This window comes from Taudactylus pleione, unplaced genomic scaffold (genome assembly GCF_031769625.1).
Source record: "Taudactylus pleione unplaced genomic scaffold, aTauple2 ptg000671l, whole genome shotgun sequence".
Classification (NCBI taxonomy): Eukaryota; Metazoa; Chordata; class Amphibia; order Anura; family Myobatrachidae; genus Taudactylus; species Taudactylus pleione.
The window spans coordinates 4,062,649-4,074,843 of NW_028285073.1; the positions used below are offsets into that span (position 1 = coordinate 4,062,649).

At 45.5% G+C, this 12,195-nt stretch overlaps 1 protein-coding gene across 1 annotated transcript in view; it reads left to right on the forward strand.

Moving 5' to 3' along the window:
• Positions 1–597: 597 nt before the first annotated feature.
• Positions 598–12,195, forward strand: part of PECR (peroxisomal trans-2-enoyl-CoA reductase) — a 31,590-nt gene continuing 19,992 nt past the window's right edge. The window contains exons 1-3 of the mRNA XM_088455787.1: positions 598–736; positions 5,225–5,358; positions 8,208–8,373. Coding sequence (XP_088311913.1) covers positions 607–736; positions 5,225–5,358; positions 8,208–8,373 — 430 coding nt within the window. The 5' untranslated portion in view covers positions 598–606. The remainder of the gene's footprint in view (positions 737–5,224; positions 5,359–8,207; positions 8,374–12,195) is intronic.

The window sequence follows — 12,195 nt, forward strand, 5'->3', positions numbered from 1 at the left end:
AGCAGAGAAAGGTATATTTTTATTTAGTACACACACATACAAAAAAAAAATCAGTATAGAGTATAGAATCTTTACACAGAGCTGGGCTTGCTGCAGTGGCCCGGGTCAGATGCTGTCCCTGCATCTGTATTGTTATGCATTGCGGTGATTATATTTCCTGTTGCTAAGCCAAAATAAACCTTGATTTGCCTTTAAAATAATTGCCACTTTAAATCTAGTGAAATGATCCGGCTCCCGCAAATTGCGTGCTTTTACATTTGGCCCTGCCTTCATATACTGAGACTTTTTTTTTTCAAGAATGGACCGTGTAGCAGTGTGATATTTGTACTCGTGACGTTTCCAATACTTTTCAATTTTCTGGTACTGTATTTTCCATAAATTATTTGCATTGAAGGATTGTATTGCAAATGCAATATGCATTAATTTTTTAGTCCATGGTTTCCTAGCGATAACATACATGTAAGAGCAGCCGTCATGACTGCTAGGTGAGCTATGGGAGATAGGGGAGGGGAGCTGAGGACAATTAGCATTAGGAGGTTACCATGGAAACACATCCACAGTTCCCGGACCCGGCCTTCCCTGGTCTATCTACCCGGAAGTTGGCTTATGAGCACACCTCCTGTCATGGCGGCCCGCAGTGTGTTTGTCCCGGGACTGTTCAGGAACAAAGTCGCCATTGTCACGGGAGGAGGAACTGGCATTGGGAAAGCCATAGCAGCCGAGCTGCTGGGACTAGGTCAGACGCTTTGGCCAGGCCACGGGCAATCTGACACCCAGCGCTAATCACATACACCCTGTCACCCAGAGCAGGCCCCGGACAGGCTGTCACTCAGTGCTGGTCACATACTCCCTGTCATCCAGAGCAGGCCCGGCAGGCTGTCACTCAGTGCTGGTCACATACTCCCTGTCATCCAGAGCAGGCACGGCAGGCTGTCACTCAGTGCTGGTCACATACACCCTGTCATCCAGAGGAGGCCCGGCAGGCTGTCACTCAGTGCTGGTCACATACACACTGTCACACAGAGCAGGCTCCGGACAGGCTGTCACTCAGTGCTGGTCACATACTCCCTGTCATCCAGAGCAGGCACGGCAGGCTGTCACTCAGTGCTGGTCACATACACCCTGTCACACAGAGCAGGCTCCGGACAGGCTGTCACTCAGTGCTGGTCACATACACCCTGTCACCCAGAGCAGGCCCCGGACAGGCTGTCACTCAGTGCTGGTCACATACTCCCTGTCATCCAGAGCAGGCCCGGCAGGCTGTCACTCAGTGCTGGTCACATACACCCTGTCATCCAGAGCAGGCCCGGCAGGCTGTCACTCAGTGCTGGTCACATACTGCCTGTCATCCAGAGCAGGCACGGTAGGCTGTCACTCAGTGCTGGTCACATACACCCTGTCACACAGGGCAGGCTCCGGACAGGCTGTCACTCAGTGCTGGTCACATACACCATGTCATCCAGAGCAGGCTCCGGACAGGTTGTCACTCAGTGCTGGTCACAGACACACTCACCCAGAGCAGGCCTGGCAGGCTGTCACTCAGTGCTTGTCACATACTCCCTGTCATCCAGAGCATGCGCGGCAGGCTGTCACTAAGTGATGGTCACATACACCCTGTCATCCAGAGGAGGCCCGGCAGGCTGTCACTCAGTGCTGGTCACATACACACTGTCACACAGAGCAGGCTCCGGACAGGCTGTCACTCAGTGCTGGTCACATACTCCCTGTCATCCAGAGCAGGCACGGCAGGCTGTCACTCAGTGCTGGTCACATACACCCTGTCACACAGAGCAGGCTCCGGACAGGCTGTCACTCAGTGCTGGTCACATACACCCTGTCACCCAGAGCAGGCCCCGGACAGGCTGTCACTCAGTGCTGGTCACATACTCCCTGTCATCCAGAGCAGGCCCGGCAGGCTGTCACTCAGTGCTGGTCACATACACCCTGTCATCCAGAGCAGGCCCGGCAGGCTGTCACTCAGTGCTGGTCACATACTGCCTGTCATCCAGAGCAGGCACGGCAGGCTGTCACTCAGTGCTGGTCACATACACCCTGTCACACAGGGCAGGCTCCGGACAGGCTGTCACTCAGTGCTGGTCACATACACCATGTCATCCAGAGCAGGCTCCGGACAGGTTGTCACTCAGTGCTGGTCACAGACACACTCACCCAGAGCAGGCCTGGCAGGCTGTCACTCAGTGCTTGTCACATACTCCCTGTCATCCAGAGCATGCGCGGCAGGCTGTCACTAAGTGATGGTCACATACACCCTGTCATCCAGAGCAGGCCCTGGACAGGCTGTCACTCAGTGCTGGTCACATACACCCTGTCACCCAGAGCAGGCCCTGGACAGGCTGTCACTCGGTGCTGGTCACATACACCCTGTCACCCAGAGCAGGCCCTGGACAGGCTGTCACTCAGTGCTGGTCACATACACCCTGTCATCCAGACCATGTTGCGGCCAGCTGGGCTACATCTAACCTCAGTTGTAACGTTTACATACAACACGTGTATTATTTATAAAGGGTCTATAATTAGAGCTCATTGTTTTTAATGTTACCAATCCATGCTGTCTTTACTTGCGTTGTGATGAGTTCCTCATTATATTACAGCCAGAAGTACATGTATTGAGGAAGCCTACAGTGACTTTCCAGTGAACCTAAAATACTAGTCTCAAATGCATGTGTGTTTGGCATGCATTTTCACTTGTTCTTGTTTGCATTTATCAATAACAATAAAGGTGCCAGTGATTGTGAGGCATAGCACCATTTTATATGATGTACAGTACCTGAAATCTCAGCCATTTTACAGTCATCAGTCCTTGCCCCATTGGATCTTACAGTCTGAATTCTCCAACATACAAATTCACAGATACATGCTAGGTTCATTTTATCAGAATCCATTTACCCATGGTTCTATTTTCCTAATGTTTTTCCAATTAGGCCCACCCCTGACCTAGACAGAAGTAAAAAATAAATATAAATAGTGATTATTGCACATATAGTAGTACATAAAATATAAATAAAAGTGATATAGCTTTTTAATCAAGCAGTGACCTCTTCACACTTTTGTATTTTTCTTTTTTAGTATGTTTAGTGCTAAAGAAAAAAATTGGACATAGATATGTAAAATATTGTCACGTTATCATTAACGAATAATAACTGTTATAAATATTTGTAGTTCTGTGTTAAAAGAAGAAAACATTTGTTGTGCTTGCAAAACTTAATACTATCGATTTTGGAATAATATATACTATATGAATCCATATATGCAAAACCTGGTCAAGCTAACACAAAAGATCACTGCAAGATAATAGAATGCTAGTAACATAGAAAGGACCTCATTTTACAATTGTGAAGTAAAATGTATATTGTCATCATCACATTATTAGTGCAATTCTGTTTTACAATGCAGACAAATAAATAGTAGAAATGGACAAACTTCTGATAAATATAAAAAGAATTAATCTAACCTCCGAAGAGTACCGTATATACTCGAGTATAAGCCGACCCGAATATAAGCCGAGGTACCTACTTTTACCACAAAAAACTGGGAAAACTTATTGACTCGAGTATAAGCCTAGTGTGGGAAATGGCAGCAGCTGGTAGTGCCCCCAGCAGTAATTCCCCCTGGTTGTGCCCCCAGTAGTAATCCCTCCTGGTAGTGCCCCCAGTGGTAATCCCCCCCTTCAGTGCCTCCAGTAGTAATCCCCCCCGGGTAGTACCCCCAGTGGTAATCCCCCCTTTTAGTGCCCCCTATAGTAATCCCCCACTGGTAGTGCCCCCTGTAGTAATCCTCCCCTGGTAGTTCCCCCAGTGGTAGTGCCCCCTGTAGTAATCCCCCCCCCTGGTAGTGCCCCCTGTAGTAATCCCCCACTGGTAGTGCCCCCTGTAGTAATCCTCCCCTGGTAGTTCCCTCAGTGGTAGTGCCCCCTGTAGTAATCCCCCCCCTGGTAGTGCCCCCTGTAGTAATCCCCCCCTGGTAGTTCCCCCAGTGGTAATCGCCCCCTGTAGTCCCCCCCCCCCCCCCCCCCCCAGTAGAGAGAGACGTGACAAGAATAAAAAAAAAAATCACTTACCTGAAACTCCCGCTCCTGGTCCCGCCGCTGTCCGCTCCTCCGGCCGCTTTGCATGGAGAGACGTCGTCATGACGACGTGTCTCCCATCACCCACTGCGGGAGCCGGAAGATGGCTCCCGCACTGGGAGCAGCAGCAGGTGATGAGAGTCTGACAGACTCTCCACGGCTGCTGATTACACCAAACACGCAGCTGCCGGCTCCGGCGGCTGTGTGTTTGGCAGTGTGTAGCGCTGACCGAACTCCGTCCGGTCAGCGCTACACTTGACTCGAGTATAAGCCGAGGGGGTACTTTTTCAGCACATTTTTTGTGCTGAAAAACTCGGCTTATACTCGAGTATATACGGTATCTGTTTCTACAAACTATAAAGGTGCATACACACACAATGATTTTTTGAACGATTATCGATAACGATATAGATTATTGTTCAATCGTTGAAAAAATCGTTCACTTTCTGAGTTAAAACGATGAACGATTATCGTTCATGCGCGTTCACGTTTGTAGTTCAGTCAGACTGACCAACTCAACGATTTACAGTAAGGGAATATGCAAAAATCGTTTGTAGTTAAAAAAAAATCGTTCATTACATTTAGTAAATGAACGATTTTGGTAAACGATTTTCGTTCATTTTTCCCTTCAAAAAATGAACGAAAATCGTTTACTAAAATCATTCATTGACTAAATCGTTGTGTGTGTATGCAGCTTAAGCAATATATGGGTGACTCTAGTGTGCTACCTATTTTAGCCCAATATGCTAATCAGCTGTGTTCAGGAGTATAATTATTTTGGATAGCAAGAACTTTACCAAAGGTACACAGGGACTGTATTGGGACATTGATTGTTTTGGAGTAATTTTAGTAGTGTTTTTAACTATTTAAACAGCAAATTACATTTATTATGAGGCAGTATTTTACACTAGTCACAGTACAAAGTACCCTTCCACTCAGGGTGATTAATAGCTGAAACTTCAGTGTGTACTTACACTTGTTTTGCTAATGTGAATTAGAAATCTGACTGATTTATTGGAACTTTCAGGAACGTAGCATGTTTTCCAGGCTTCCAAAGTGAAATAAGCATTCTCAAAAATTACTGAAATAACATCTATACAAGTGTTTGATAATAGAAATGTTTATGTTATATGTTAACAGGTTGCAGTGTGGTTATTGCTTCTCGGAAACTTGACCGGTTAAAGGAAGCTGCAAAAGAACTGATCTCTCAGATTTCTCCTGCAAACCCCTCTTTGCTGACTGCCCTTCAGTGTAACATTCGCAAGGAGGATGAGGTGAGGGAAAAGTGTATGGTATATACCTTTATTAGCAGTATTGTTTTTTGATGGGCCTAGTGCACAGGTTCTCAAACTCGGCCCACAGGACCCCAAACAGTGCATGTTTTCCAGGTCTCCTCACAGAATCACAAGTGAAATAATTAGCTCCACCTGTGGATCTTTGAAAATGTGTCAGTGAGTAATGAATACACCTGTGCACCTGCTGGGTGACCTGGAAAATGTGAACTGTGTGGGGTCCTGAGGACTGAGTTTGAGAAACACTGCAATAGTGGTTTGACAATTTTCCATTTGTGTAAAAGCCATCTGAAACATTCACCACCTTTTAATGTTCTAGTTCACACACAACTCTCTTGCATTGCTGCTTGGGGGGATGGTTTGCAATCTGATAGGTTGCTCATGTGTGCTGCAATTCTAATGTTCAATGTGATCTGATGTTAATTCTGATGTTAATTGTATGCAATATCACAGTGGTAATGGGTGGAAAGTGACCACCGATCCAGAGGGACAGACAATGCTGTGGTCTTTAGGTTTAAAGGCAGAATAACTGGAATGTTAACGTTTCTCCACAGATCTGGTGGCATTGGTTCATCTCACATAATAACTGCCTTCAGTGTGTATAGGTGGCTGGTCCACTTGAAAATCAGAGAATTAGTTTTACAATGTCCTTATTTGTCTCACATTTTCTAGTGAATTGTCTTCCTAAAATACTAGTAAGGGTGATCGTGGACACAGGTTTATTTATAACATGTCTGATTTGAAATGATGACCCTATCAATATAGTGAAAGTTTCAGATGTCCTGTTAATTTTTTAAGTGTTCCTGCATATAATTTAAATCTAGAAATTACATTGTAATTTATTTCCAACTTCTCTGAGATACAGCCTCATCACCTTCCTATTATTCTGTCAGTGTGAACATAAAGGCAGAGACAGCCTCAGTCTAAAGGTTCGTATCCACTAGACCAGTGGTTCCCAAACTTTTTAGAAGCACGGTGCCCTAGAGTATCAGCATTTCTTCCACGGCACCCCTGTAGCAAAAGTTTCTTATCGAGAAATTCAGCAAAACTTAAATGAAGTAAATTGTGCTTATAAGTCACCCTTAGGTTCAGTCACGTGGCGGTTGACAGGGCTCCACTTTTTCTTGTCCACATATTTTTTGATTGGCAGCAGCCAGCACTGGCTAAAAATAATTTTATTTGTACTGGACCTCCAAAACAAGGCACCCAGTTTGGGAACCACTGCACTAGAAGATTAAAATGAGTGATTGAACGATTACGACCTCATAATCGCTCATTAATCGATCATAAATTGTGCAGTAAAATGTCAAACGACTTGCGATGCACGCTTCCGCTGGCCGTTTTTGACATCTGTCATCGCCTGAACATGCTGGCCAACCTGTCGATATGAGGGAGGGTGCCTGCACTGAACAACATATCGTTCAGTGTGGGCACATTATTCACTGCACAGGATGAAGAACAATGTTGTAATCGTACAGTCATTCCACTCTCGTGTAGTGGATACGCACCTTAACACAGAAACCTAATGCGATATAAAGTGGCCCCCCAGGATCAGCTGTTGAACTATAATTAAATAAGGACATTGAATAGCTGCCCTGAATTGGGCTATTTACAAGGCGGACTCTTATTTTTTCATTTAGCACCTTATATTTCTATTTCTTATTATATATTAGGAGTAATGGAAAAGTGAAAATTTACTGCATTGGAGTGTAATTTTGTGCTATTATACATTAAGTGTTTTTTAAATATTGGTGTTTTGATGTACATTTCTATTAAATGAATTATTTTATTTATATGCGCTCCTTGTTATTCTATAAATAAAATTTATTTACATGGACAGCCTAAACTTTCAACCTTCTTAGTACATTATTATTTTATTAGGTTATGTCCTGCAGGCATTTTTGTAGCTTGATAGCTAAACTCTTAATAGAAATGTTTGGGAGAACAATTTAGGTATGACATCATTTATTCTTTATATATGCAATAATCCAGGGTACAACCTTATCGATGTCATCACGTGGTGACACTGAGATTAAAACCAGGGACTCCTTTATGTCCTTTACCACTTTACTATTCTTTATGGAAGGCTCTTTCAAAATAATCAGGAATAACAAAGCAGTTGGTGAACTACAATTCCCAGCATGCATTGTGTGAGTATCCTTTATACCACATTGCAATTGGGCATTATCAGATTCAGATCATTTGCAAGCTGATGGCATCTTTGTCAAATGCTTTATATTCTCCTACCTTTGTTTTCATTATTGCATTTATAGATATATGTATCTACAAATCTGTAATTTTTCTAACACAGTCTGTGACATGGCAGTTAGGAGCTGATTGGTTGGGACTTTATCGCCGTTCACTTTATCTCCATTCAAAGCTTAGTAAATAGACCCCAGAATCTTCTCATGGGATGAAAAGATTTATGAACAGAACCTGCGGAAAAACATGTCAAAATATTTAGCTAATTTGGGATTGCTGACTGAGGATTTTGTGCTTGGCAGGGGTAAAGTATGCATGTAATTCAATAACATTATTGAGGCAATAGAAACATATTTGACGATAATAGTGTCATAATGTTGGAAATATATGTTGAGCTTAGTACTGATGAGGAAAGCATTATGTCAGATTACATCTACAGAACCCCGCCCCCCCAATGAAGGCTTATTCCATGACATGGGCCAAATAGCAAAGATAGAATAACTGGAGTTAAAGATGTTACATGTGTAATAGTAATGTCACCAGTCAGCATGTTCACTATAATGGTTCTAATCTGTATAATTCACACACAGCTGGCATATTATTATTCCCCTCATCATTTTTGAGTGTAGGTGCAGTCGTTGGTTAAGTCTACCTTGGACCTGTACGGGCAGATTGATTTCCTGGTGAACAATGGAGGCGGCCAGTTCCCAAGTCCAAGTGAAGCCATAAGTGCCAAGGGATGGAATGCAGTGATAGACACCAATCTCACTGGCACCTTCTACTGTTGTAAAGCTGGTTAGTACCAAATATAGGACTCAATAATCGGCTATCAGAAGTTATAAAGTATTTTTCTATGTTATAAAATAGCTCTGCAAGTCTATCTGGTCAGTCCTTGTCAGAAGGACATTTTAGATAGGTAAGCCTAAACAAATATACATTGCTTCCTGTTATATAGAAGCATGTGTCTTAGAATTGATTTGATTTCATTAAAAGCTAGTGGCGTAACTAGGGTATTTGGAATCCCGGGCAAAATGGAAAATGGAGCCTCCTCCATTTGCGCGCGTGGTGAAAAATGGGGCGTGTCAACAAGACACACACCCCTTTCTCGTCACTGTGGGAACATTCCTTTCCATTACATATGCACCTTAATGACCCGCGTAGTAGTGCCCCTTATGTAATGTCCCCAGTAGCAGTGCCCCATGTAGTAGTGCCCTTTATACAGTGCACCCTTATATAATGCCCCTTATGAAGTGCCCCTAGTAGTGCACCCTTATACTGTGCCCCCTATGCCGTGCCCCTTATACAGTCCCACCTATGCAGTGCCCCCAGTAGGGGTCCCCCTTATGCAGGCCCCCAGTAGCGGTCCCACTTATGCAAGCCCCCAGTAGTGCCCCTTATACAGTACACCAAGTAGTGGTCCCACTTATGCCGGCCCCCAGTAGTGCCCCTTATACAGTGCCCCCAGTAGTGATCCCCCCTATGCAGTGCCCCCGTAGGGATCCTCCCTATTCAGTGCCCTTTGCCAGTAGTGCAAAACGGACAAATTCATGACATACACACACAAAACACTCACTGACTTACCTGAATCCCCGCTCCTGCCGCACCCGCCACTGTCTGCTCCTCCGTTCTCCCGGTCGGTACTATGGGAGAGACGTCATGACGTTTCTCCCATCTCACACTGCAGGAGCCGGAAGGCGGAGCTCATGAGTGAGCTCCAGCCTGGCTCTAGCAGTGGGCGCAGTAGCCAATGAGAGTCGGCGGCGATGTGTGTGTAACTCTGTAGTGTGGACCGCACTAGAGTGACTAGGGCGGGCCTGTACCGAGGACGGTGGCACACGCAACCCAAACCCCCCACCCCCGTGTGCCGCCGGACCCACGGCGCCCAGGGAACGAGCCCCGGCGGCCCTGCCCTAGTTACGCCACTGTTAAAAGCTTATAAGGGGATTTTTGGTACTTACCTTTGAATCCTTTTCTCTGACTCAGGCTGGGGGACACTGGACCATGGGGTTGTAGGTGGGAAGGTGAGGAGCTGGCACTTAACAAACTGTAACTTTAAACCCAAGCTCCTCCCCTCTGCAACCCCATGACACCAGTGTAGTTTAAGTGCCTGAGGAAGCAAGGCACAGTTTAGGAGGGTTGCTGTGCAGCTCTGGTTTCTAGTTAGGATTTTATTTTCTTTGTAACCTTTCTTATATTTTTTTTTTTTACTTTAGGAGCTGTGCGCTGCTTACGGCAGTGCACAGTGTGAGTGCAGCGGCAGCTGGAGCCGCGCATTGCTGGGAGACGGCAGGAGGTGGTGCGCTAGTAGCAATACCCTCCGCCGCACTCCGGTCTCAGCAGAGACCGCCTGGGCCCTGGGACAGCGCGCCCCCGCACCCTTATAGAGGGCGCAGGGAGTCAGCGCTGTCCTGGATGGCGGCGCCATCTTTCCTGGTTTTGATGTGCCGGTGGCTCCTCAGAGCAGAGAGCCGGCCACAGGCTGCCCGCGATGCGGGCGTACCAAGTGTTTTTCCCAAGAGGGGAGTAACGCTTGCTCGAGGTAGCGGCTAGCTACCTCCTTCAAGCACGGGGGGTGGGGGCGGACCCTATTGCTGCTGGCTCAACCCCGCTCTAGGGCTGCAGATGGTTGAATCCTGCACACGTAGGACAGAATTAACCTGCGTAGGCTATCCAGGGGCCCTGTATGATCAAGGAAGGACACCTCAAGCTCCTCTCTTCTGCTCTTAAGCCAGGAAGGCTAAGGGGTAAATTTACTAAAGTGAGAGTTTTTAGAAGTGAGTTTTAAAAGTGATGTTGCCCATAGCAACCAATCAGATTACACTTGACACTTAACTAGCACCTTCTAGAAGATAATAGCTAGAATCTGATTGGTTGCTATGGGCAACATCACTTTTAAAACTCACTTCTAAAAACTCTCACTTCGGTAAATTTATTTAGAATTTTTTTTTTTTTGCCTGGGGGGACTGATTAACAGTCGACAAGTGACCGCACTTTATTTTATTTTTGTGTGTGTGTTTTCGTATGCTAACCGTGTTAGCGGGGTAGTGCAAGCGGGGAAGTTATGACTGACAAGTCGAAACCCGCAAAGGTCCAAACCCCTACATTGGCTATCTTTTTTACGTGTGCCCAGTGTCTTGTCAAATTACTATGTGGGCAGTTGGACGCCTGATAAGAAGTACACCACGCGTAAGTTTGCAGCCCTTTACCCGCTTGCAGTGTGAAAGAGATAGTTAGGAGCAGCTGCTGCTGCATATAAAGAATGAAAAATTGGATATCGGAGGCTCTTTTTGTTGTATCTTTATGTACACTTGGACCTGGTCCCTAGATCTGGAAAGAACTGAAAAAGGAAAGATCCTTTAGATACTGACATATGAAAAGTTATAGCGGATTGCATCGTGGGGATTACACAAAGGTTTTGCAAGGACTTATCCCTAGACCTTATGGTGTAAAAATTTTTGCTATAGAAACCACTAATGAGAATGGGTACACTGAAGGCGCCGTTCCTTCACCTTTTGTAATTAATTATTTTTGTGATTTTTTTTGAATAGATCACATGTTGGAACGTTTGGCAGCCACCGCAAATAGGGAGTGTTTATAATATTGATGCACAAGTCACGTGCTTTACTTGTTTTCCACATGCAGTATTTATGAGCTTTGTGTGCCACTTACATTAATTTGTATCATATATATATATATATATATATATATATCTTATATTCACAGTTCAGCACTCTTGCTGCTCCAGTGCCCTCCTCTCAAATAGTAATGAAAATTGCTGCACTCAGTATCTTGAAGCAAATTCAATGTATTATGTATCCAGCATACCAGCGTTTCAGGACACACAGGTTCTTTTTTTTTCAAGGTACCTGTGTGTCCTGAGACATTTATATGGTGTTATCCATCTATACATCTTATACATTAGAACGTCTGTTTGTTTGTTTGTCTAATTTTGATAAACTCCAAAACCACTGCGATTGTGATTCTGTTTTCACCATTGTGTAGGTAATTTTCCCAGGCAGGTTTAAGGTTAAGGATCATCAAGATCGGTCATCAGGGGGCTGTGGGCAAGGCTCCGTAGGGGGGCTCTCGGCAAGTCTAAATTATTTTCAGCCCTAAGCTCTGAAGAGGAGCTTTTGCTGTGAACAGTGATAGGAGTCCAGAGCCTGCAGTAAAGAGGGCAGCTGCCACCTGAGGAGACTTATTACAAAAGCGCTGGTGTACCTGCTGTTCAGGGACCTGTTATGTGCTGTGATTGGTGGAGCTCCCTGTCATCTGGGGAGGCAGCAGCATTGTCCTCAGTGACGAGACGACCGTAGGGCAGTCACTGAAGAGGTGGTTCCTGTGCAGGAGGCGCAGCACTGCCTCACTATAAGGGAGCTGATGTCCAAGTGGCAGAGATTACCAGAGTGCAGCCCACTGAGGGAGGGAGCCGGCTGCCTAGGGACAGACAGTTCACCGACTTCCACCCGAGCGGAGACGGGTGCTGCAGCTAGTACGTAATAAACCAATTCACTCCATTAGTATATATAAGGGGGATGTAGTTATGTGGCCGCCGGTCAATCCCGACAGCGGAATCCCTGCAAGGTATTTAACATAGGCGTCGAAATACCAACGACG